This window comes from Gopherus evgoodei, chromosome 1 (assembly GCF_007399415.2).
Source record: "Gopherus evgoodei ecotype Sinaloan lineage chromosome 1, rGopEvg1_v1.p, whole genome shotgun sequence".
In the NCBI taxonomy this organism is placed as follows: domain Eukaryota; kingdom Metazoa; phylum Chordata; order Testudines; family Testudinidae; genus Gopherus; species Gopherus evgoodei.
This window is the reverse complement of record NC_044322.1, coordinates 324,900,110-324,927,326: the sequence shown is the minus strand read 5'-3', so window position 1 is coordinate 324,927,326 and position 27,217 is coordinate 324,900,110. Positions and strand designations below refer to the sequence as shown.

General features: G+C 43.1%; 1 protein-coding gene across 2 annotated transcripts in view; it reads right to left on the bottom strand.

Moving 5' to 3' along the window:
- Positions 1-17,804, bottom strand: part of LOC115644573 (ADP-ribosylation factor-like protein 8B) — a 38,639-nt gene extending 20,835 nt beyond the window's left edge. For both annotated transcript variants that reach the window (XM_030549163.1, XM_030549164.1), the window contains exons 1-2: positions 17,642-17,804; positions 8,296-8,376 (exon numbers count right to left, since the gene is read on the bottom strand). In XM_030549163.1, the coding sequence (XP_030405023.1) occupies positions 8,296-8,376; positions 17,642-17,764 (204 nt within the window). In that variant the 5' untranslated portion in view covers positions 17,765-17,804. The remainder of the gene's footprint in view (positions 1-8,295; positions 8,377-17,641) is intronic.
- Between the last annotated feature and the right edge of the window lie 9,413 nt (positions 17,805-27,217).

Sequence of the window (27,217 nt, the reverse complement as noted above, 5' to 3'; positions counted from 1 at the left end):
AGTCCCAGTACATGTCACTGTGTATGCCCAGAAGTAGATCTTCCCTACTTGATTTGCTCCCTGGCCTTTTGTTTCATAAGACTTTCATCACTGGGATTCATCTGCCTTTCCACCACTGTTCAGAGAAGTCCATAGCACTGCCATGGCAATTACAGTGAAAAAGATGAAATTACACAATTAACCACAGAAATACTGTAAGATAATTTCAGTTCAGTTTTCAAGTCCAATGTCCTTTCTCCATGGCCTAGAACTTTTAAGGACCTATAATTAAAATTAGCACATAATTATACGGGTAATTGGGAGTGCTAGATTGTTATCAGACAGTGATCCTTGAAAGGTGGAAAAACACAAAACGGACAGTTGGTGGTGAGTGTAAAAGGACTAAAAGGTTAATGCAAGCCTCAGAGAAACACCCCCACCCAGTTTGCAATACATACCTGCAAGGGAGAGAGGGGCAAGATTGACAAGGGTATGGCTACACTTACAGTTGTACAGCGCTAGGAGTTACAGCTGTCTTCGTACAGCTGTGTAGGGAAAGCGCAGCAGTGTGGCCACACTGACAGCTACCAGCGCTGCACTGTGGCCACATTTGCAGAGCTGTTGGGAGAGGTGCATTATGTGCAGCTATCCCAGCGTTCAAGTGGCTGCAACGTGCTTTTCAAAACAGGGGGGTGAGGTAGAGTGTGACCGGGAGCATGGGGGAGACAGAGAGAGTGGATTTTTGGACCTGACGCTGTTCTCAGCTCCCTGCCTTGCAAGTTCTAAGGACTGGAAGATACACAGCACCTACTTTCAATCATTTTAAAAGTTTTGACCCCTTGCCCCACCCCTTTCTTATTCACTAAATGCAAATTATGCACTCCTAAATAGCCTTCAGACCACATATGCAGCTGCTCAACATGGACTCCCCTCTCTCCTCAAGCAAACAGCTGTGAACATTCCAAAGCAATTCCCCTGCCTCCGCTCGCTCGCTGGAGCAAAGAGCAGCTGTGTTTTTTTTTTAGATAAGTAGCTCCGGGGAGCTCAGAGTTCAGCCATTCTTCCGGTTTGTTGTGAGCAGGCATTCTGGGATACCTCCTAATACCCTGGAGGCCAATAACAGCGCTTTTGGTTGCCACACTTGATGAGCAGAGCTGCATCACCAGTGCTACAATCGTTACACCCCAAGCAGACTAGGTGTACAGCCAGCGCTGCAGCCAGGGAGTTGCTGCACAGGATGTGCCTTGCAGGTGTGGACAGTTACTAAGTTGCAGCGCTGTAAACCCACCACCAGCGCTGCAACTCCCCAGTGTAACCAAGCCCTAAGTTTGTACTAGAGTTACTCACACAGGTGACATTACAGAATCAGCTCTCTGAAGAGAAATGCTGTGCAAGTTTCTGTAGGGATGGAAGGAACTTTGCCTTGATTACAAAGGTCAAACACTCATTTTATAAAAGGCTATAGGATATAATTGCAGAAAATTGAGCAAAAATAATGTTCAGATTAATTAGTATCTCCACTAGATTTCTAAATTTTTTTATTAATATATGAAAATAGACAGGATAGTTTGTTCACTTATTCCCCCAAACCTCATAGTCTGACACTTTTCTAGCATAATATCCTGTAAGAGAAATAGCATAGACCTCTATCCTGATATAACGTTGTCCTCAGGAGCCAAAAAAATCTTACAGCGTTATAGGTGAAACCGCATTATATCGAACTTGCTTTGATCCACCGGAGCATGCAGCCCCGCCCCCTGAAGCGCAGCTTTACCCTGTTATATCCAAATTCATATTATATCAGTTCGCATTATATCAGGGCAGAGGTGTACATGGTAATCGAGACCTTTCATAAAATTTTACTTGCTTTTATTTCTTGAGATGTTTTCAGTAGCTTATCAACATGAAACTTTCAAAAGATAAGCTATTTGATTTATGACCTAGGTAATAAATATCAAGATTACTAAATTGTATTGTTTGCAAGAACAGTATCTGATCATAATATGTTCAAATTTGTTTTTAATTTTGTTGATGGATGAGTGTTGAATGGCTGGTGGTTGTTAGGAGCTTTCCACTTATTTTTATAAAACTTTGGGTCAGACTTATTGTAAACTGCTGACAGTGAGTAATAAAACACTCTTCAGTATCTTATATTTACTTTTTCTATTTTTGTCTTTGTTTTTATTAGTTGGGAGACTCCTAGCCTTTTTATTCTCTAGTTTTCAGGGTTGAAAGTATGGTTGGGTTTATGTACATGTGCATGAGCATCTGTAAAAATCTACCTGGGGAAGGCACCACAAAGAAAGTTCACTAGGTTTAAACAGCCCTAAAACAGTCTCAAAGATATTCATTGACATGTGTTCTGCATTCTGCTTTAGAGTGTCCTAAGAACCTTGAAGCTATCAGCTGTAAACTGCTAAACGAGCTTTTTCAAACTTCTACTTGTCAGTGTTCTTTTAGGCCTGTGTTGTATTATCTCTGTTTAGGGGTAGGGCAGGAAAGGGTTAGCCATTAAATAGCAACTGAAATCTAAGGAAGAAGCTCTAAGACAGTGCTTTAGACAAAGTAATAATTTGATTTCACTATCAAAATATTTAGCCATCTTCAAATTATAGATACAACCAATTTTGGTAAACTTCTTATAACTGGGGTATATAGCCAAATGAATTGCCATCTCCTTGGATTCCTTCTTAGAATTTAGATTGTTTGTTGTATTAATCTTACAACTAATTAATTTGATTATTTAATTTCAATCCAGTATTGAAGCTAACTTGTTGAGTAAACCATGATTTGTTTTTTATTTGAAAGTTGTATTGTTTTAGTCTTAGTATTATTGACTATTACCATCAGTATCTTAGCCTTGGGGATGTATTTGTGATTTTATTAAAACAATTTATCAAAAATAAAATGTATAAATATAACACAGCCACATTACTTTCAATGAGCAAGCAAGAGTCTAGAAATTTTGAGGACCTGAGTGGACATCAGCTGGTCAATCTAAAATCCTGACCAGCTCCCCCTAATGAGCCTTTGTTTCTCACAATGCCTGAGAATACTTCATGTATTTAAATAGAAAAAGTGAACTGTGATTGCTAATAAGGTGCAATGCCCTGGCACATGCAATGCAATGCAAATATTTTAGCTATAGTGACTGATATGAAGAATTAAAAAAAAAAAAAAAGCTCCTATCTCTACATTTTTATAATGCAGTTTCTTTTCAAAAGTAAAATATTTTCCCCCTGGTCTTGTCCTCCATTTTAAGTCTAGACACATGACATGGCACAGCAGCCACTGGGCATGTTCATCTGGACACTTCCAAGCTAACTGGGGATGGCAAGCTCATGTAGCCAAAGGCTGGGTTTTACCAAAGGTGATGCTGATTGTGGGGCAGTAGAACCTGGTGGGACAAACAGGGGCTTGGCAGTTGCTGCTTGTGCTGCAGACATGAGGAAGGGGTGGGCAAGGTAAGGAGGAATGGTTTAAGCTGAGGGGAGTAATGACTGGAAGTGCTGCATGAAAGGTAGTGAAACTGATGTGAAGTTATGGCTAGCCTTCAATTTATACTAATGGTAGCATCCATAACCCCCCTGAAAACAACAAAAATACACAAGTTGGAGGGGGGAGGGGGGAGGAGATGGGATACAAACTCAACCTCCATGGTACATATTTAGAATAAAAAGCAGCATACCTGTTGTATACAGATGAGGGTCCCTCAGCCACTATTTCCTCTTCCCAGTTCAGTTCAGTTGCCATGTCTTCTGCTATGTCTGGATCCTGGGTCCCCCCAAATAGTTTCTGGTAGTGTTTTATGCACCCCTCAGTTGGAGCTAGTGTTTTCTTTCTGATCCTCTTTATTCCTTACCATTGCCAAGAAAGGAACCTTGGTACTACCATATAGCACTTTGGGCTGGTTGGAGGGATGAGTTCTGAGGATTTGGTCCAATTCACCGTAGACCAGACATATTTTCCAGGCTTATTACTATTGTCACAGGCCTTGTCATATAGGAGCTTAAGCTCCTCTATCTTTTCTGAGCACTGCTTGCTGCTCTAGGTAATGCTAGTCTTGACTAGCTGCTCAGACAACCCCCCACCAAACCTACTAAGTTTACCTGACAATCAATCCCATCTGCACAAATTGCCACCAGTTCTCACATGTTTGCCTCAGAGCAGTTGGCAGCACACTTATAGGAAGGCCTGCTCTGAGTCATGCTATTGATAGAAGCAGAATGAAGTCCAGTACAACACTGCTGAAAAAGTTGGCACCTGAGAAAATAGCGTACAAGAGAACACCATGACATGTGCCTGTTTGTAAAGGTAAATGGCTCATCCAGTCTCTAGCCCAACTCTGGGGAAGCTATGAAATTTAGGAGAACTGGACAGCAGTAATATTCTTCATGGGCTGCTCCCAATATCTATGGGACCATTCCCACACCATTCCCCAATATAGAGTAGGATCATCTCCTGCTTTACAACTTGGGAAAGTTTGTTCTATAGCTCACCCAATATTTACCCTTCTTTCTAGAATATGGAAAAAGGCATTTTATTTCAAAATACAGTATTTTGTATTTCTCAAACATTTTGAAATAGCACACGCTCCCTTCTGATTATGGCAGAATGTGGTTGTTGCTCAAGACATTAAACAAGGAAAGGGAGTAAATCAATTAAGATTTGTCACATCTTCAAAGGGAACTTTTTTGTTTCAAAGAGATTTGGCTAGTTTGGATTATTCTTTTGCAATTGTGTTCAAGTAAAATACATGGTATTATATATTAAAAAACCCCACCCCTATGCTGAAAGAACGTTATTTAGGTTGCAAACTTAAACACTTGATATTTAGGAAATACCAGATTCTCCTTGCCCCTTGTTCATCCATCCTCTGCACTAACAAAGACATGAATCCTACAGAAAAAATAGTTTGTGGTCATGTACTTAAAGGCTGTAGTATAAAGTTTATGCACAAGATGGCAGATTTAAGGTTTCACAGGAAACTGCAAAGCTCACATTTCCTAACTTTGAGTGCTGCTGTGCTTTGGTGCAAGCCCTGCCTTAGAATGTTCATGTTTATTTACACCTAATATAACGTGATCCAATATGACACGAATTCTGATACAGTGTGGTAAAACATTGCTCCAGGGGGGCGGGACTGCGCACTCCAACGGATCAAAGCAAGTTCGATATCATGTGGTTTCACCTATAACGCAGTAAGATTTTTTGGCTCCTGCGGACAGCGTTATATCGGGGTAGAGGTGTATTTGGCATGCTGTCAAAATTTTCCCCACAAGTGCAAACCACAGCAGGAAGATTGTGATATTTAAGTTTGTATCTCAGCCAGAATTTGATGGATCATTTAGGGGAGAAAAAAGAAAGCATATTTCTATAGTTTGAGGGCTTTCATTCCACCTAATTTCAAAGGCTGTCTGCAAACAACTGAGATGTTAGATCTTCTCAAAAAAAAGTTGGCAAGAGTCTTTTATAATGCAATTGTTTAGGTAACCTAAATATATTGATACCCAATAGCTCACCCTATGATTATTCTACAAGCTAATAACATTAAAAATTGAATGCAAAAGATTAAAACACTGAAACCAATGGTTTAAGGTCTTATTTCCTATCTGTATAGATTTAATACTTAAGAGTCCTAGTTGTGGACCAGGAACCCATTGTATTAGGTGCTCTACAAACCCTGAGCTTGTCTATATGGGAAAGTTTTGACAGTTATACTGATAAAGCTATACCAGTATAGCCCATTCATGTGGACACTCCTATTCCAGTAGAAGAGTGGCTTTTTTGGTTTAGATTAAACCCACCAAGAGAGACAAACTAAACTGGAAAAAAAGGTACTCATACCGGAATAAGAGTATCCAGATAGGTATGGGCAGTTTTACAGTTTAAATTAATATCTTAGACTATAAAAAACAAACAAAAAAACCCTCACAAACTTTCCTGAGTAGGCAAGGCCTTCAACCAGGTTCAGGAAGCCCACAATTCCAGAGGGAAGAAAGACAATTTCCAAGAAATGGAGGAGAAAGAAGCAATGGGAACAGAAAAGACAGATCCAGGAAAAAAGGAGAAGTAGCAGATAACTCTTTTATGAGACAGCACAGTAATTTGAATATATGCAATATTGCTCTAATTTAGATCAGTTGGAGCCAAAAGAAATTCCCTCAGCCCATCCTATAACTTTTGAACTTCTTCCATTTGAAGAAGTGTGGAGGGAAGGCTTTGGCCTGGCAGGGACTTTCCAGTGACAAATTAAACGAATGCAATAATAACACAAATAAAATAAAATGTATTTACTGGAAAAAAGATGACACGTTTTGACCTGAAACATCTAAAAAATAACATTGTCAGCTTAGACACTTACTCCTAGACTTAACGTCAGAAGGGACCACTATGATCATCTAGGCTGACCTCCTGCACAATGCAGGCCACAGAATCTCACCCACCCACTCCTGGAACAAATCCCTAACCTATGTCTGAGTTACTGCAGTCCTCAAATCGTGGGTAAAGACCTCAAGGTGCAGAGAATCCTCCAGCAAGTGACCCGTGCCCCACACTGCAGAGGAAGGCGAAAAACCTCCAAGGCCTCTGCCAGTCTTCCCTGGAGGAAAATTCCTTCCCAACCCCAAATATGGTGATCAGCTAAACCCTGAGCATGTGGGCAAGACTCACCAGCCAGCACCCAGGAAAGAATTCTCTGTAGTAATTCAGATCCCACCTCATCTAACAGCCCATCACAGACCATTGGGCATATTTAGCTGCTCATAATCAAAGATAAATTAATTGCCAAAATTAGGCTATCCCATCATAACATCCCCTCCATAAACTTATCAAGCTTAGTCTTGAAGCCAGATATGTCTTTTGCCCCCACTACTCCCCTTGGAAGGCTGTTGCAGAACTTCACTATAATGGTTAGAAACCTTCATCTAATTTCAAGTCTAAACTTCCTAGTGTCCAGTTTATATCCATTTGTTCTTGTGTCCACATTGCTACCAAGCTTAAATAATTCCTCTCCCTCCCTGATATTTATCCCTCTGATATATTTATAAAGAGCAATCATATCTCCCCTCAGCCTTCTTTTGGTTAGGCTAAACAAGCCAAGCTCCTTCAGTCTCCTTTCATAAGACAGGTTTTCCATTCCTCGGATCATCCTAGTAGCCCTTCTCTGTACCTGTTCCAGTTTGAATTCATCCTTCTTAAACACGGGAGACCAGAACTGCACACAAATATTCCAGATGAAGTCTCACCAGTGCCTTGTATAATGGTACTAACACCTCCTTATCTTTACTGGAAACACCTCACCTGATGCATCCTAAAACCACATTAGCTTTTTTAATGACCATATCACATTGGCAGCTCATAGTCATCCTGTGATCAACCAATACTCCAAGGTCCTTCTCCTCCTCTGTTACTTCCAACTAATGTGTCCCCAGTTTATAACTAAAATTCTTGTTATTAAGCCCTAAATGCATGACGTTGCACTTTTCACAATTAAATTTCATCCTATTACTATTACTCCAGTTTACAAGGTCATCCAGATCTTCCTGTATGATATCCCGGTCCTCCTCTGTGTTAGCAATACCTCCCAGCTTTGTGTCATCCACAAACTTTATTAGCACATTCCCACTTTTTGTGCCAAGGTCAGTAATAAAAAGATTAAATAAGATTGGCCCCAAAACCGATCCCTGAGGAACTCCACTAGTAACCTCCCTCCAGCCTGACAGTTCACTTGTCTGCTTTTCCCTCGTACTGACGTTTTAACTGTAAGATTACTATATTTGAAAAAGATTAGAGGGGAAAAAATCGTCAGTTTAATTTGTGCATTGGACAGCACTTCATATGGTCAGATTCACTACTTCCTTGCATTGTCAAGTAAATTGTTCCTGTTTTTCACACAGCAGGAGAGCACAGAGAAGATGATTAGTTCAAACATACAAGAGTTATTGAAAAGTCACAAGAATTGGCAAAGAGATGCAGTGGCAGGCGTAGAAAATAATTTTAACTTTCTTTTTTAAATCAACTAAGTTTCACATTTGCTGGATTACTTTAATAATGTGTTGCTCGCTATGTAGGTCTGTTTTCATAAAAGTGAACATACGTCTGTTGGTTTCTTGAAATAACTGACCATAGTGCATATTCAAAAGAAGTCTCGATAAAGATTATTTAAAAGAATAGTCCATCCTATTATTTCATGAGAAAAATGACAGTTATCAATTATGCTAAGTGCAGTCATTTTCACCACACTCACATCCCATGCTAAAAAAATTGGTTTAGTAGTTATTGCTTCTTTTGTATAATTCAGACAAGAACACTTACCTTTATGGTAACATTTCCTTTTGTTATTTTTCTCATATTGAAGCCTACTGTAGGAATCATATCTTCTGTGAACTGCCCTGACTGAAAATAAAAAAAAGGGTTATAATTACTATAACTCATTAAGAACTAACACATTCAGCATTTGTAATCTAAATAATCTTTCATTTTCACAACACAAATTGAGAATTATATAAATTATTTAAAATAACATGAACAAATGCTTTGATTAACACACTGTCCTGCCACTGGGAGAAAACTAACTCATTTCTGGCCTCTTGTTCCTAGACTTATTATCCTGAGTACTCAAAGAAACTCTCAACACGCTTCATCTGGTTCCTTTAGCTAATCTGGGGGCAGCATTGTTGGATTACTATGAGGCCTTGACAACACTAGGATGTTTCTGCTAAAGTTCCTCACTATTGTTACCATGGGTTCAGCTCCACCAAAGGTAACAATGGTGAAAGGGGTGGTGCTGCAGGGAATAACTTAGCTTAGTGTTGGAAGCACCACCTATCCTCAAGTTCTTACTATTACTGCAATAAGTGGAGCTGAATGAGTGATAATTTGGGAAATTTTAGGAAAATACTCTCTCCTACAAAAGGTTAAGGCAAGTCCTATCCAGTGCCTCACAGTTGAAATGAACATTGCTACAATAAAGGAACTTAGTTTTTGTTAAAACGCACTTTACCATAGTACCTTGAAAGAGGAGGAGGTGAAAAATGAGAACTTAAGTAGAGTTCTCACTATGCCCTCTCCACCCATCACCTCCAGAAATGTACCTTTAATAAATATAGTAGGCATTTTGTCCCACGAACAACATTACATTCGAGCTATTTTCTATGCAACTGGACAACTGACTGATTCCTAATGTTATCACTGGTCACACCAGACCTGCTGCATCTTTCCCCTTCATTAACTGGGGTTAAGAGGATAAGATTCCATCACATTGTTTTGGGCCAATGGAAGCTGCTGAAAGCAGCTCGGGCCGAGGGATGTACTGGCCGCTGCTTCCAGCAACTCCCGTTGGCCTGGAGGAGCGATCCGTGGCCAGTGGGAGCTGCGATCAGCTGGACCTGCAGACGGGGCAGGTAAACACACCGGACCAGCCCGCTAGGAGCTTTCCTACAGAAGCAGCAGCCCCTGTTTGAGAAACCCTGGTCTAGGGCTTAAAAAGTCACATAACTTTCAATAGAGACCTGTTACTCTCACTTCATGATTTTTTTTAATGTTCTCTATCTTGCAGATTAAAACAACTTCTATTAGTTAGTTCCTTGGTTTGTTCAGGGTATATTGTTCTCAGGATACCAAACTTCTCTATAGGCAGTCTTATGGATACATTTTCTCCCATGCTTTGCCCCCATCTTTTGTTTCTGTGTCTCTTTCGCTCATTCTTTGTTTCAGTCACTGTCATAAACATACAGCTAAGGGTAGCATTTAATTCCTCTTTTACCTGTAAAGGGTTAAGAAGCTCAGATAACCTGGGTGGCACCTGACCAAAAGGAACAATAAGGGGAGAAGATACTTTCAAACCTGTGGGGGAAGGTTTTTTGGTCTGTCTCTCCGGGAGTCAACAAAGAAACAGGGCAGGGAAAATACATCTCCCTAAGCCATATCTGAACTAAGCATCTAGTCTTGCAAAAATAGTAAGTAATAGCAAAGAAATGCGTTAGGTTACCTTTTGTTTTAGCTTATGAATTTTCCCTATGCTAACAGGGAGGTTTATCCTTGTTTTTGTAACTTTAAAGTTTTGCCTAAAGGGGAAATCCTCTGTTTTTGAGTCTTTTGTTATTCTGTAAAGTACTTACCATCCTGATTTTACAGAGGTGATTCTTTTACCTTTTCTTTAATTAAAGCTCTTCTTTTAAGAACCCAATTGATTTTTCATTGTTCTTAAGATCCAAGGGTTTGGGTCGTGTTCACCTGTACCAACTGGTGAGGCTATTATTCTCAAGCCTTCCCCAGGAAAGGGAGGTGCAGGGCTCGGAGGAATATTTTGGGGGGAATAGGACTCCAAGTGGTCCTTTCCCTGATTCTTTGTCTAAATCACTTGGTGGTAGCAGCATATTGTTCAAGGCAAAGTGGAATTTGTGCCTTGGCAAAGTTTTTAACCTAACCTGGTAAAAATAAGCTTAGAGGGTCTTTCATGCAGGTCCCCACATCTGTACCCCAGAGTTCAGAGTAGGGAAGGAACCCTTGACAGTCACTTTCTATAAATGCCTCCACGTTCAAAAATCATCACTCAATACAACTGTACCTGTGCTCCTACATAAAACCACATGCCTAGCAGCAACAGAAGCAGAAATTTGGAATTGATTAAAATCAGAGAGCCTAGTTAGTTTCAATCTTCTTTTAAACACACTGGTCTAATTGGTTCAATATTTTATGCTGAATATTTATTTTATGCTGAACTGACTTTTAAAGCGAGAAACCAGAAGAAATGTGATTATTCTTTAAATACTGAATCTTGGGGGAGGAGATAATTGCACCAGGAATCCATTAAAAGTCATGATTTTGGTAAATTCTAAGAAAGTAAGTCTTCCATTTGTATTAGTAAAGTATACATCAGACATGTTAAAAAGGAAGACACATGTAGTAAAATAAAAGGCATAACTGCCCTGTCTTGGAGATACAATGTATATATTGGGGTCCTCAAACAGTTCATGTCTCCTGTTTAGATATTTGGTCTTATCTTTCTGAGATGTTTCTATTATGGTAGAAAAGAAACAGTTACAAGCTGGATAACATTATTTTTGTAGTTCTTTTCTCCATATACAATCTTGGACTTCTAGCTGAAAGACGGGGGTCGGGAGGAAATAGTTTACTAATCACTGCCCAATTAACATATAGTTTCTTATCAATGAATCTGTTGCGATAAGATAATTTGTTTCAAGCGCTATAAGGAGCCTTGAAGTGAAAAGAATAAGTCCAATAAAACAGACTTTATTTCCTAGGAAGGTTCCACAAGATACATATCTTGTTTTTGTAATATTCAGAGGTGTGAAGTCAGACATCCTTATTCTATTATATTTCAATAAAAACAAACAAATGACAATCTGAAGGAAGCAATAGATTTGATGCTTGAGGGGTTTGAAATGAATTTTTCATAGCTTCCAAAGTCAGAAGTGATCATTGTAATCATCTAATCTGAATGCCTGTGTTACACATGCTTACAAATATGGATTTATAAATGCTTTGGGATACTGAATTAAATGCCTCCAAATACTGAGTTACCATAACTATATGGACTATTTTCATTAACAGTCACTCTTACCTTAACAATGGCCCAGATTCTGCTCTGTTATACAGGCTGAAATCCAAAATAACTCCTTTACAATGGAATTTGTCTGGATTTACACTGGTAGAACAGGGCAAAATCTTGCCCAAGCTCTTCAGGGCAGGGACTGTCTCACAATGTGTTTGTACATGGCTTAGCACAGTGGAACCCTGACAAGGATCTCTGAAGCTACTGCAATACAATATCCTACCACTGTGTTTTATGGTCCACCACAGTTTAGGTTTAATACACTCAGTCCCTTGTCATGATGGTTTCTCTTTTCCCATTCAACCTTCTCCCCCACCCCACTTCCAATCCCCTCCCCTCAGGTCCATTGTACACCTCTACCCTGACAGAATGCAACCCGATATAACACGAATTCGGATATAACGCAGTAAAGCACTGGGGAGCCCTGGGCTCTTTAAAACGCCACCCAAGCCCCGTTGCTTTACTGAGTTATATCCAAATTCGTGTAGAGCCCCGGGCCCTTTAAATCCCTGCCCGAGCCCAACTGCCAGAGCTCCGGCAGTAATTTAAAGGGGCCAGGGCTCTCCACAGCAGCTGGAGCACTGGACCCTTTAAATCCCCACCGGGGCTCTGGCAGCCAGGCTTGGGCTGTGATTTAAAGGGCCAGAGGCTCCAGCTGCTGCGGGGAGCCCCGGGCCCTTTAAATCCCCGACTGAGCCCCGCTGCCAGAGCTCCAGCGGTGATTTAAAGGGACTGGGGCTCCCTGCAGTGGCTGGAGCACTCGGCCCTTTAAATCACAGCTGGGGACGCCAGTCCAGTCTGGTATGGCATACCAGCCTGAACCGATATAACGCGGTCTCACCTATAAGGCGGTGAGATTTTTTGGCTCCCAAGGACCACTTTATATCGGGGTAGAGGTGTATTCAAGAATAATCCACTGTGAACCACTTATCCTAGACTGTTTACTTCAGAATTAGTTCCCAACCAACTCTCCTCTTATCATGACACTTTATCTCCAACTTGAAGGACACAATACGTGTGCTTTTCCATAGCTGCAATCTGTGTCCTTCCCCAAATCAGAAACCATGGTTAAAAGTGATTCATAACATTCTTCTTAGACTGCATCTGTGCTGGCACAAATTACATGTAATTTTTCACTAGTGCATCTCCACGGATTATAGCAATGACAGAAACTGTAGTGTGCACAGTGCAGATTTTTTATTTTTTTTGGTACCACCACACTGTCTAGCACATTTGGGGCAGAATTACATAACATGACAAGAAGAAGCTGAGAGTCCTGTCCAACACTGCTATTACTGGTTGCACTGTAATGTGATGACTTATAGCCACAAAGTTTGCTAATGTAAATGCAGCCCAAAACCAAAAGGTGTTATTTCTTAGCTAACTTATTCTCCTCTAATCTAAAGCAGGTTTAGAGCAGGGGTCGGCAACCTCTGGCACGCGGCTTACCCGGACAAGCACCCTGGCGGGCTGGGTTGAGCCAGTTTGTTTACCTGCAGCGTTAGCAGGTTCGGCGGATCACGGCTCCTACTGGTCGCGGTTTGCTCTCTCTGGCCAATGGGGGTGGCGGGAAGCCGCGGTCAGCACATCTCTTGCCCACGCCGCTTCCTGCTGCCCCCATTAGCCTGGGACAGCAAACTGCGGCCAGTGGGAGCCATGATCGGCCAAACCTGCCGATGCGGCAGGTAAACAAACTGGCCTAGCCCGCCAGAGTGCTTACCTTGGCAAGCCGCGTGCCAGAGGTTGCCATCTCCTGGTTTAGAGTTTGTACCAGTCCCAGTATACCTGCAGAGAGCACCATAAGCACACTGTTAGTGGGGAGTCAACTCCTTGCAATGTAAATCATTAAGCTCTAACACCCGCACTTATTATTAAACTGGTGCTGTCATCTTATTGTAAGACTATTTCCATTTTTGCAATGGTTGCAAGTGGCAAGTTGATTTATTGTTTGCAAAGCAAGAACTCCCAAGGGCAGAGCAAGCCCTTGCGAGCTGAATGCTCCTCGGCTGGAGACTAGATTAACAGCAGTACCACTGAGGCCCATATCATAAGATCACCCGAATGCCAAATATGTCAGCAAACTGCCTTTTACAATCTGAACTGCAGACATCCTTTTCTGTTTGCTGATTGATGTCTTCCCCACAACATACCCTTCCACTGGCACGCTGCTAGCCTCATTCTCCAATACCTGCACGCTTCTCTTTATTCTTCCATCTTTTTTCCCTTCTATCTTGCTTCCTTCCTCCTCTGATCTCACTCCCTACACACACCCTCACTGCCATTTCCCTTCATCGCACCTTGGTCCCCATATTATAAAGTAAAACAAAAAACAAATGTGGGACTAAAGTTGTGTGATTACCACCACCCCAATCACTTGCTTATATATTGTATCCCTTCCTCCCATGCTTCCTCTGTTTTTTGGTCTTCTTAAACTGCCATCTTTTCAGGGTAGAGACTGACTCTTCAAGTGTCTATATGGGTGTTACCACAACATAAGTTAGTTGGGAATCAGCCTTGACAGTTCAAGGCTGATTCCCCACTCTGGCACTTTGAGTGCAGAAAGTGGGGGCCCACAAGGATTCTAAAAAGTAATACTGGCCACTCCAGGCTGGTATTAAACTCTCAAGGTTACAGATTTTCATTGACCATGGATGGGTAGATGCTGCCACTACACAAGTGCAGAACCCCTTTGAGAGCCCAGGAAGGCGCACTTGGGAATTCTTTCTGTGGGGGTACTCTCAACCCTTTCACTTCCCCTCCAGGGAAGAGCTGAGAAAGAAAACAAAGGAAATCAGCTGTTGCCAACAGCTAATTAAACAACATATGCACAAACCTCTTAGGACACACACCAAAAAAAAATCCTGTTCTTAAAAAAAAAGGTAAATTTCATTAAAAACAAAAAGAAAGAAAATACATCTGGAACATGGGCTATTGCTAGAATTTAAAAGATCAAATATAATAATTAAGCATCAAGAATGGTTTTCTTGAGGTCCAGCTTAAAGGTTACAAGCAAAACAAAAGCATTTGGGGGTTAGCACAGAGGAGTCCACAAGTCATAAAGAAATAAAAGAAATAACCCTAATCGCATCTTCCTAGACAGCCCCTGATTTACTTACATATCTGGGGTTCAAATAAATAGTTCTAGGTATGATCTGATGATTTTCCATACCTGGCTTAAAGCTTCTTATAGCATTGCTACCATGTGTCTCCTCTCTACGGAGAACAACAGACAGACCCACCAAGGAAAAGTTTTTTCCCCAATTTTAAAAAGTTCTAGCCTCCCATTGGCTCTCTTGGCCAGGTGCCTACTCACTTCCCTTTACCTATGCATGCAGTCAGACTTTTTAACCCTTTACAGATAAAGCAAGTGGAGAAGAGCTACCAAGAGAGATTCTATGCTAACTGGCTGGCTGGATGTCCACAAAAGGAGCTATCCCCCTTCATTTATCACAGTAACAATGACAGGCAAAATGGAGACAATGGGATGCACTGGGAACCCAAAGGAAAGATTAACTTTGAGTAACAATAGATAAACAGATAAGACAGATAGAAAGCTTAGCTGATCAGTACATACTGACAAGTAGTGCTGGTCAAAAGTTTTCTGACAGAACAATTTTCCATCAGAAAACGCTGATTTGATGGAATCAAAATGTTCCATGGGAATGTGTCAATTCCATTAAAACTTTCGAAAGAAGTCAGACAGAATGGCAGCCCGGCTAGTCAGCTCCTAACTTCCCTTGAAGCTGCGCGGCAGCCTATTAAGCGCCGCGCAGGCCTGTGGCTCCCCGTCGGCCCCAACCCAGCCCTGCCACGGCCCGGGGGAGAGGCACCCTTCCCCTAGCCCGAGCCTGGACCTCCCATGGCCGGGGGAGAGGTGCCTGTCCTGCAGCCCCAGCCCAGGTGCTGCTACAGGGAAAGAGAACTGGGGAGAGTCCTCTCTCCCCGCTGTAGCCTCGAGGCAGCCTGTACCCCAAACTCCTCATTCCTGGCTGCACCCCAGAGCTTGCACCCCCAGCTGGAGCTCTCACCTCCACACCCTAGCCTTCTGCCCCAGCCCTGAACGCCTCATCCTCGGCTCCACCCCAGAGTCCTCACCCCCTCCGCTCCTCAACCCTCTGCCCCAGCCCTGAGCCCACTACCACATTCCAAAACCCTCGGCCCCACCCCCGCCATATGAATTTTGTTACGTGCACCAATATGGAGATGATGTGTCACACATTGCCTTTGTATTGGCGCACATATCAAAATTTGTTCCATACATGCGTGGGAAAAATTAGAGGGAACACTGGCCAGCTCCTCAGATCACTACATGCTGGCCAGCTTGCCTATTACCTAGCTCCTTGGCTGCCATGACATAATAGTTAAAAATCTTTCAATCTTTATATTATATTACAAAAGTCTTGTTGATTGTAATGTTATAAAGTCAAAACTAGATGTTTTGACCTTATCAAACCAAAATGTTTTGACGCAGTCAAAATAAAATGTAATTTGGATTCTTCCAAAATGAACGTACAGAATTTTGCTCCAATGGACATTTTGAAAAATTGTTACATTCCTATTCTACATACATTTTGAAATTTCCTACAGAAAAGGTAGTCCATGTTCCAAACAGCTCTAATATTCAGTCAGCATGGCTCGGAGCAGCGATCTGTGGCCACTGGGAGCCACGATCGGCCGGACCTGTGGACAAGGCAGGTAAATGAACCGGCCCAGCCCAGCGCTTTCCCTACACAAGCGGCGACCCCTGTTTGAGAAACCCTAGACTAGAACATTATTTTATCAGGTGAATTTTGGCTAGATAGGAGGTGTTGATGTGAGGATTTATATAAACAAAACACTATTTTATTGTAGAAAAAGTGACTTTATATAATGTACAAATATCCTTTCTCTGGGGGATTCACAGCGAGATGGATGAACCTGATAATCAAAAAGCTATTTTCTCATCTTTAACTTACTTTAAACTCACATCTGTTGTTGGTGTGATATTAGAGCAGTTGCGAAATCGTCACTGTCCCAGGGTTCTTCCCATCCCCCACTCACTATAGAGATCTTATGACAGGATGAGGACTTCACCACAGGCAATAAACCTCTCTTGTGAGGGGATGGGGAGGTGAGCAGGAGGGAAAAGAGGTGCCAGGCATTCAGCTACAAGACACTAGAAATCTCAACGAAGTTTCTAGCAACCATCTGCTTCCCAACCTCAAATACAAACCATGTTCACCCCCTACATACTACTACAAGGGTTCTCAACCTTTTTCTTTCTGGGGCCCTCTCCCCCAGAATGCTATAAAAACTCCATGGCCCAGCTGTGCCACAACTGTTTTTCTGCATATAAATGCCAGAGCCTGCAGGGGTAGGGGATAGAAGGGAGGGCAATTGCCTTAGGCCCCCCACTACATGGTGCACCATAAAGCTAAGTTGCTCAGACTTCAGCTTCAGCCTGGGGGAGCAGGCCTTGGGGCCCCAGGGCTGCAATCCCATGTGAAAAGGCTTCAGCTTTCTGTTCTGGGCCCTAGTGAGTCTAATGCCAGCCATGCTTGGTGGTCCACTTGAAACCCACTCACAGCCCCTCAGGGTGCCCCAGACCCCACACCACTGTATTACTACACACCGCCCTAATGGCTTACTCCCACAAGGGAAACCAACCACAGGCAATGTTCATCCAGCAGGCAGGGCTGGGGGCCAGCTGCATCCAAACCCAGGGACAGACTGCCTCCATTTTCCCTAAAGAGAGACAGTCCCAGACATGGCCCTCTAGCAGCAGAGAGGGTCCCCCTGTCCCCTTAAAGAGACACAGCCCCCCCCCCCAGCCTAATGACAGGGTCCCAGACACAGCCCCCTCCGCCTCCCTAGCACCCCCACCCCAGAGACACTGCCCCCACCCATTCAGACAGAGCTCCCCCGCCTGTCAGAGACACTCTCCCATCTCATTAAAGGCACAGCCCCAAGACAGAGCCCCCCGCCTCATTAGTGACAGCTCCCGCCCGCCACATTACGGACATAGCCTCCTCCCCCCGCGCCATGGCCCCCTTCTCCCGGGGACCGACGACCCCGCCGCCGGGAGGCCGTGGCCGGGCGCCGTACCGCCAGCACGGTGAGCAGGGTGGTCTTGCCCGAGTACTGCAGCCCCACCAGGGTGAGCTCCATCTCCTCCTTCCAGAACAGCGAGCGCAGCCACTCCAGCAGCCGGGCCACCAGCGTCAGCATCCCGGCCAGCGCCCCCGACGCGCCTCCCAGCTCTGGCGGCACCGCGGGCTCGGCGGCGCAGGCGGCCGGCGCGGAGCAGCGACTGGCTCCGGGTCCCGGCGGTGGCGGCTCCGCTGGGGACAGCGCCGGGGTCGGAGCAGCTGAGTGCGGAGCCGCACGTGATCCCAGCCACCGCCCTTCTCCCGAGGCTGCTGCTGGCTGAGTCGCCGCAGACTGGGAGGGGCTCGGGACGGAGCGGCCGGGCGGGTCTCAGCGGCACGTGCGCTGCGGGAAAGGGGGGGGATGAGCCTTGGGGGCAATAGGCTGGATCCCCGCGGGGGGGTCACTGCGGGCGGGGGGGTCATGTGGGGGGGGTGACAGACTGGGCCCCGCCGGGGTGTCAGTGAGGGGCGGGGCCCTGGCGTCACATGAGGGGCAGGGATCACATGAGGGCTGACAGGTTGGGTCCCGGGGGGAGGAGGGTTGTTGAGCGATGGGGATTAGGCGAGGGGTCTCGGAGTGGGTGTCACTCGGGGGCTGGGCAGAGGGGGTCAGATGAGGGGTGATAGGCTGGGTCCCTGCAAGGTAGGGTTGCAGCGTTTGGTGTGAGGTATTCCTGGAGGTTTCATCACATGGCAATCATTAATTAAACATGAATTTTTAATTCCTGGAGAATCCAAGACGGTCTACTCAAGGGGTTTATTACTGAAGGGTGGGAGGATCGCATAAGGAACAAAAGAATGGATCCTTACAGTATGGGCCTGACTGAGAGGTAGGGATCAGGTGATAGAGTGGGTCCTCACAGCGGGGATGGAGAAGTGGGGGAATCATGAGGGTTGACAAGTGGGTCTTCATGGAGGGTTACTGAGGGGCAAGGCACAGGCCCTGTATAGAGTGTTGTGCAGGGGATGCAAAGCTTAGTGCTTGGGGTCTTGTGGCACTAGCCTAGTTCTTGGGAGAATCAAGGTTCAGGTTCCCACTCTGCCACTTATTTCCTGTGTGACCTTAGGCAACTCACTTAGCCCCTCTGTGCCTCAGTTTCCCCTCTGTACAATGGGGATTGCAGCCCTGCCCTGCCTCACAAAATAGTGAGAGAATCAATACATTAACATTATAAAGCACTCAGATATTATAGTGATATGGGCTAGAGAAGTACCTAAGATAGACAAGGCTGGTGCAGTGCAAGGAAGGGAGGTGTGATGTGACAAGTGATGGCCTCGGGTCCATGCAGGGGGCATCATCTTTAGGTGTTGGGGTCAGTTTACAGTTGGAATACCTCATCCGTCTGTCATTAATGCCAGCCTCCATGCCCCTTTCATCCTAATCTCCTATAGCCAACTGAATGCCTTTTCCCATACTACCCCTTAGGTAGATAACAGTTGTTAAATTCTGATCACTAGATCCTATCCTCTCATTCAAAATCTTTGTTGAGACTCATGTTTTCATGATACCCATTTGAAGTGGCATGCTAGCCTGTAGTTAACCAGATGTTAATGCCTATAGAGTGAATTTTCACTATCACAAGGAACTTCCTTTTGTTTGCAACTGGTAAGGATGCACACTAATACTCACCATATTATTTTGACTCATAGTATTGCACAAAACCTTATATTTCCCCTATATATACAAGACCTAGCACACACTGAATCTGAGTGCATGTGTCGACCTGAAATTATTTGTTAACGTCGCTGAAGTTATAATTAAAGTTCTGCATTATACAGAGGGACATTATTGGGTTGTGTGTCATTTCCTCGCTTGTTAGATGCAGAATAAAATTCCTTTTGACAATGCATCTGTCGCTGACAGTAGAAATGTTGTGTGGCATTATGATATGGTTGAAATGTCCCATAATTTGGAATTTCCTTGATTTTTAGGGTTTGGGGATATGTCACACATTCTTAATTATGTTTATTACCATAATGCATAGAAGATGACAATAAAAAAACAAGGTGGACAGTGCCTGGCACAATGGGAAACAGAGTAGTAGATAGTCTTTACCCTGCAGAGCTCAATATCTAAACAGACAAAATAGGGAAAGAGGATATAGCATGCAAGCAGAGTGAACAGCATAATGGCCTGCAAATGTCATATTTTAATTGTTCCACGAGTTTTCTTTAAAAAAACAATGTTAAAGATGGAATTTAGTTAGGGGGTAACTAAGCTAAATGGAAAGATGACATTGAAGGGAGGTGGCTGAGGGTATGAAGGGCAAGTATGATGTCCAGCTGTGGTGAAAAGATGGAGAGCAGTGGCACAAGGCGGTGGGAGGGAAACAAACAGCCAGTCACATATGGCAGAAAATGTCCTGTCAAAATTGGAGAAAAACTCTGATGAGATCAGTTTCAAATGATCACTGCTAATCCCTTTTCAACAAAGTTTTATTTATAGAATTCCTATTTATGAAATGTAATTGCCTCACCAAGATGTGCACATGATCAAATTGACTATCTGTGTGATCTTCTTGCTGAATCTATGACCCCCATCACCTCTCTACTCATTGAGACTATCACTCATCATGTTGTGTCTACATTTACATTGTATGCCCCCAGGGGCAGAGACCTTTGTAGTATATATCACCTAGCAGGCTTTACATACTGCAACAATAATAAATACTACCATTACTACATCTTTTCCTATTCACAGCGGAGACAGGTCATATGAAATACAGCCAATCCAGTTTACAGGAATGGTTTGTGTGGAATGCAGAGGCTATGATTCATGGATGTAGTGGAAAACCTGCAAAGTGCAGTGGTTTCAGTTTGCAGGTGGGCTCATTTGAAAAACAACCATTTTGGTTCAAAGAGGTCATGTAAAATGAAGCCATTTGAATTCACATCAAGTAGGAAAGTGTTGTGAACAATTTTTGTTTGTGCAAGGCTTTTTAAATACTTGAGTGACTAAGCCCTGGTCTACACTGGGGAAGGGGGCATGGGGGATCGTTCTAAGTTACACAACTTCAGCTACGTGAATAAGGTAGCTGAAGTCAATGTACTTAGATCAACTCACCGTGGTGTCTTCACCACAGTGAGTCGACTGCTGCTGCTCCCCTGTTGACTCTGCTTGTGCCTCTCATGACGCTGGAGTACAGGAGTCGACAGGAGAGGGCTCAGGGGTCGATTTATCGCGTCTAGACTAGATCCCTCTGGATCGATCGCTGCCCATCGATCTGGCAGGTACCTGATATACTATGGTGATGGAGGCTTAAAACAATCTGTAGAGATACACAGATACAGTATACCTTAGCAATGAGTATTGGAGGGACTATGTCTCTGTCATACAAATAATAAATATTAACATTGGAATATGAGACTTCCAGAAAGTGGCTGAAGTATGCATGTCTTTTGTTATGGAGCCCAAGGGGATCATAGTGTAATACGTGACTAATGTCTTATGAAAAACCTGTACATGATTTGTCCACATTCTTAAGTTTGTTATAAAGTCCTAATTTTGAGACAACCTTTCTTGCTATAAAATTCTTTAGCTTGCAGGCAGTCTAACAAAGTATTGCATGTAATCCTGGGAGAATATACCTCTTTATAACTGCAGCTCAGAAGAACACTGTTCTCATGGTTTGAGGTACTAGACTGGGAATCAGAAGATCTGCATTCGGTATCTGGTGTGACTTTGGGAAGGTCAATCTCTCTGCGACTTAGTTGCCTATGAGTAAAATTATACTTCCTTTCTCCTACCCTTTGCCCATCTTGTCTATTTAGATTGTAAGCTGTCCTGGGCTGGGATTTATGTGTCTGTACGGCACCTAGCACAGCTGGGTCCTCTAAGCACTCTTAGGATTTAGCTGGTTTATTATGTTTATTATGATCTGTTATAGTAATTGGCCCTACAAATTTGACCTAATTGTGAGTTCAACTGTTAAGATCATGCTTGGTAAACAAGAAGGGTATGGAACCGGTGATCGGTGAACCAAAATTGGTATGTTGGAAACCAGGCCTAACTGGTGGACAAGATAATGAGAGAACAGGCTAGTCTACCCATCATTGCACTTTTGGGGTCCTCAAAAAGAGATTTTGGGAAGTGGGGAAGCTGGCTACTGTGATGCTGGCTGCAAGATGAGAGAAGGGGAAGGAGCAAGTTTCATCATTATGGCTGTCACCTTCACCATCTCCTGGGACCTAGGGTCTTCTTTATCCTAATGCTGATAGATGACCAGGCCAGAGAAAGAGGGACCTAGACACCACCAGCTCTGGCTAAATCCCAAACACCATCTGCACTTCATCTCCCTTCCCACCATGTGTTCTTTCCTTCCCCATCTTTATTTCTTTTCTTTCCTACCTGTCTCCTTTTTCCACCCGTTTAGTAAGTGTGGCTTAGCCAGGCAAGACTGCATATTTTGCAATACTGCTGTGAGCTTATGACCAGAAAGAGGAAGCTAAAAGCAGTGCCCAAGCAGTCTAATCCTCATGTCAAGGTTGCCAAGTTTCAGAGTGGTTGATAAGACCATGGGCTTGTCTTCACTACTGGGGAGATCGACGCTGCTGTAATCAATGTAGCGAGTGTCAATTTAGTGGGTCTAGTGAAGACCCACTAAATCAATGGCACAGTGCTCTCTGGTCGACTCCAGCTCTGCAAGAAGAGTAAGGTAAGTCGACTGAAGATTGTCTCCCATTGACACAGCACAGTGAAGACACCAGGGTAAGTCGACCTAAGCTACATTGACTCCAGCTATGTTATTCATGTAGCTGGAGTAGCGTAATTTAGGGCATGTCTATACTACAAAGTTAAGTCGATTTTATGTAAGTCAACACTGAGCCTCTGATTTAAGCAAGTCAATCTTGCATGTCTCCACTACGCTTATTGTGTCAGCGGAGTGCAACCTCACTAGTAGGGCTTGCATCAATGCACAAAGCACTGCACTGTGGGTAGCTATCCCACAGTGCTTGTAGCCAAGTGGAATTTTGGGTTGGGCTTGCAATGCCTCATGGGACCAAAACATTTGCCTGGGTGGTTATGGGAACATGGTGTTAGTCTCCCATGATGCACTTACCTCTCTCCCTCCATGAAATCAACAGCAAAGAAACCAAGCCCTTTTTTGCACCTTATTTTCCTAAGCCTGGGTTACCCACACAGATGCCATAGCATGGCAAGCATGGACCTCGCTCAGCTGTACACTGTTGTTGTGAGCATTACAAATACCTCACACCTTATCCTGTAGTATTACTCAGTTGAAGCAGGAGCCGCCCTGCGGAACAATGTGATGCCACACAAACAGCCCTAGCTGGAAGCCATGGACCGGAGCAATTTGCAGATACTGGCAACAGACGTGCATCACCTTGACATGGTGGAGCGCTACTTTTGAGCAAGGGAAACAAGCAGTGACTGGTGGGGCCACATAGTTCTGTAGCTCTGAGATGATGAGCAGTGGCTGCAGAACTTTTGAATGCATAAGACCACTTTCATGGAACTGTGTGAAGAGCTTTCCCCAGTCCTGAAGTACAGCAATAGTCAAACGAGAGCTGCTCTGAAAGTTGAGAAGTGAGTGGCGATAGCTCTGTCGACGATTGCAATGCCAGACTGCTACTGGTCAGTGGGGAATCTATTCAGAGTGGGTAAATTTACCATGAGATCTGTTGTGATCCAAGTTGCCAGGACAATCAATAGACTTCTGCTAAGAAGAGAATTGACTTTGAGGAACATGCAGGACATAGTGGATGGTTTTGGTGCAGTGGGGTTCCCTAACTGCAATGGGGCTATAGATGGATATTTTGGCACCAGACCGCCTTGCCAAAGAATACATAAACTGAAAGGAGTATTCTCCATCGTGTTGCAAGTGCTGGTGAATCATAGGGGCCATTTCACTGACATCAACGTGGTATGGTCAGGAAAGGTGCATGACGTGCGCATCTTTAGGAACTCCAGTCTGTTCAGAAAGCTGCAAGCAGGTACTTTCTTTCCAGACTGCAAAAAAAAAAAAAAAAAAAAAAAAAAAAATTGGTGATGTTGAAATGCCAATCATGATCCTGGGAGACCCAGCCTACACCTTGCTCCCATGGTTCATGAAGCCATACACAAGCAACCTGGACAGCAGTAAGGAGCGGTTCAACCATAGACTGAGCAAGTACAGAATGGTAGTGGAACGTGCCTATGGATATTTAATAGGGTGCTGCCGTTGTTTGCTTACTATGTTCGACCTCAGTGAATGCAATATCCCTATTGTTGTTGCTACCTACTTTGTGCTCTGTAATATCTGTGAAACAGAGAGAACAACGTTTTCTGCAGGATTGGAAGTTGGTGCAGACCTCCTGGGAGCCAATTTTGAGCAGCTAGCCACCAGAGCAATCAGAAAAGCACATTGAGGGGCTCTGTCTCCGTGAGGCTTTGAAAACTAGTTTCAGCAATGACCCACAGTAATGTTACACTTATGTGTGTTCATCAGACTTTAAAAACAACAGTTCTAGCTCATTTCAACTAATTTCCTCTCTCTCACAACCACCCCTTAAAAAGGGACAGCTATTACCACAGATAATATGATTTTTAAAACAGTCAGATATGGTGAAGGGGGACCTCCTTTTTAAAAACTCTCCACAGCTAAAGGAAAAAAGAACAAGTGATGTTAAAATGAAAGGTTTACTTAATACCTTACATTTCAAATGCATTAACTGTTTTTCATTCTTTTTTGTATCTTTAATAAAGAGTTAAAAGAGATGTTTAACGGTGTGCTTGCCATGGTACTAAACAGGCTGAGGTCTCTGTACACCAAACCCCAAACCTTGTTTAAATCTGTTTAATGTTGGACAGTTTCAGGGTCATGTTAACACCAACTCTTTGGGCCCTTTATTCCATCTAAAAAAATATAACATGCCATTCCAGAGACATAGTTGGAAATGTAGAAGTGTTTAAGAGGATGTATATGTACCCTTTTTCTGCACAGAATACCAAGGTTAGAAGGGACCTCAGGAAATCATCTAAGTCCAACCCCCTGCTCAAAGCAGAACCAATCACTAACAGATTTTTTTTTTCCTCCAGATCCCTAAATTGCCCCCTCAAGGATTGAACTCACAACCCTGGGTTTAGCAGGCTAATACTCAAACCACTGAGCTATCCCTCCCTTCTTTGAATAACATAATTTTTTAACAATAATGATGATGACATAAAATGAATATGTGGTAAGTGAGGACCTGCACCAAAACCCCATATCCAAGCACTCCTAAACTTCAAGGATGACAGAATCCCCATCTTTGTAACACCGTTACTTCGGGGGGTGGAGGTGGGGGGTGTAATCTGAATCCAGATTTTGTGGCTCAGGCTCATTTCTAGTGGTAGCTGTAGAGTTGAATAAAAATAAACCTGCAACTTAGTAAAATCTTAAGGGAGGCCAACATGAACAGAAATGATTTATCTGGATTGTGTGTATGTGTATGTGTGTGCATATGGTGTTTTAAAGTTTATTTTGACATAGTAATACCAGATATTTCGGGGGAGGGAGAAATCTGCAATGTAAACGACATACTTTTCTATTAATGAGATAATGCACTAGCATGTGACTAGTTGCCACTTCTCTTTTTACAGCAGGGTCAAGCATTTGCTTATGCTAAAGGAAATTCAGAGTCTTTAATGAATTTATGGTTGGAAGCATTCGTTATGTCGGCTATATATATTCACTTATGCTAAGTATCCCATAACATCTTGCATTAGCTGAAGTACACTTTGGCATAAGTAGATAACAAAGCTGTCAGGACCAGAACAACAAGGTATAAAACTAGTTGGTTAAATCTGGTTTCAGATTATGTACACAGTATCTTCTACTTGTAAATAGGCAGGGTATAAAAAGATTGTTTTAGGGGTGTAATTTTGGGAGCACATTTTCTGTGTTAGGTGAATGTAACAATGATGCATGAGATGGCTTTCTGGAGACTGGTATTGCATAGAATGTTTTTCCTGTACTATATTATTGGCTCATAGCAATAAACCTGACTGACATTGGTTATTTGGTCTCTTGAGTATATTTCATAATGAACCAAAGTGTGGTCAAGCAGTTGACTAAACAGTTTATCAACACTCTGTAACATGCTATTAGTGTTTATGTGCATCATTGGTGCCCTCTACTGGATGGAACATCAGAAACTCTTTAGTGTTTTTCTTTTTTATAAATTTGTGTCCTGCTCTAGTGACTAGAGGACTGAAAAGGATTTAAGAGCAGATATGACATGCTAACGCAGATTATCTTTTAGCTCAGGAAATCTGTTTTGGAAGCTGAAGTTTTGAGGGGTTCTGTGTATTATGAATGCAGCTTCACTCACTGAGACTATGCTTGGGATCGAGGGTGCTTCAGCCTAATCAGGCCTATGCCCCTTCTAACTGGTCAAGCCTTGCAGTTAGATACTAAGTCCTTTGTTGGTGATATTAACAGCATCCTCCTTATAAAACTACAGGACACCACCAACTTTCCATTAAGTGAGAGATTATTAGTTCACTGTTCAAGAAACCATCTCTTGACACTTAATAGCCTTCCCAACTAACTGTCCTTAGCCTGAGGGAACAGTGAATGCAGTGAGGCTATTAATACTGTTAATGAGTTGTATTTTGTTTGTCACTGCTGCACTTAGGGCACCATCAAACAAACATATTATCATAGCACTAGGATCCCTAGTCATGGACCAGGGCACCACTGTGCTAGGTAATGTACAAACACAGAACAAAAAGCCAGTTCTTGTCCCAAAGACCTTACAATTTAAGACTAGTCAACAGATGGCTACAGATAGATAGAGGAATACAAGATAATGATGACATTCTTGGTCAGCATGATAGGTAGTAATCTCAGCACACCAGCAGCCTAACTGTTGTGAAGTTTTTTTGTAGGCATCTTGGCAAAGAAGAGTTTATGGAGAGATTTAAAGGTTGAATAATGCATTTGTTTTGAGAAGGCTTATGGGGAGTTTCTACCAGCTGTGAGGAGCACCATGGGAGAAAACACGGAGGTGCTTGTATGGAAATTTAAACAAGTGAACAATGGAGGCTGGTATCAAGGATCAGTTGAGGTAGTTACTGACCTCTCAACAGTGAGAGATAACATGTGGGGTGGGTTTAGGCAGTGAAAGACCTTTAAAGTGAAATATGTAGGTTATGTTTAATGTGACAGAGAAGGGGGAACTAGTGGAAGTATGCAAAAAAACCAGTGACAGGCTAGGGAAATGATCTTTGCAATCGGAATGGATATGAATGAGGCAAGATTGCATTTGCAAAGCTAGAGAAAAGAATATTGCAGTAATCAAGATGTGAGATAAGAACCTGGATAAGAGCTTTAGGTGTGTAGATGGATAGAGTAAAGCTGTATCTTTGGCCAGGTCTACACTACGCGTTTAAACCGATTTTAGCAGCATTAAACCGATTTAACGCTGTACCCGTCCACACTACGAGGCCCTTTATATTGATATAAAGGACTCTTTAAATCAGTTTCTGTACTCCTCCCCGACGAGAAGAGTAGCGCTAAAATTGGTATTACCATATCGGATTAGGGTT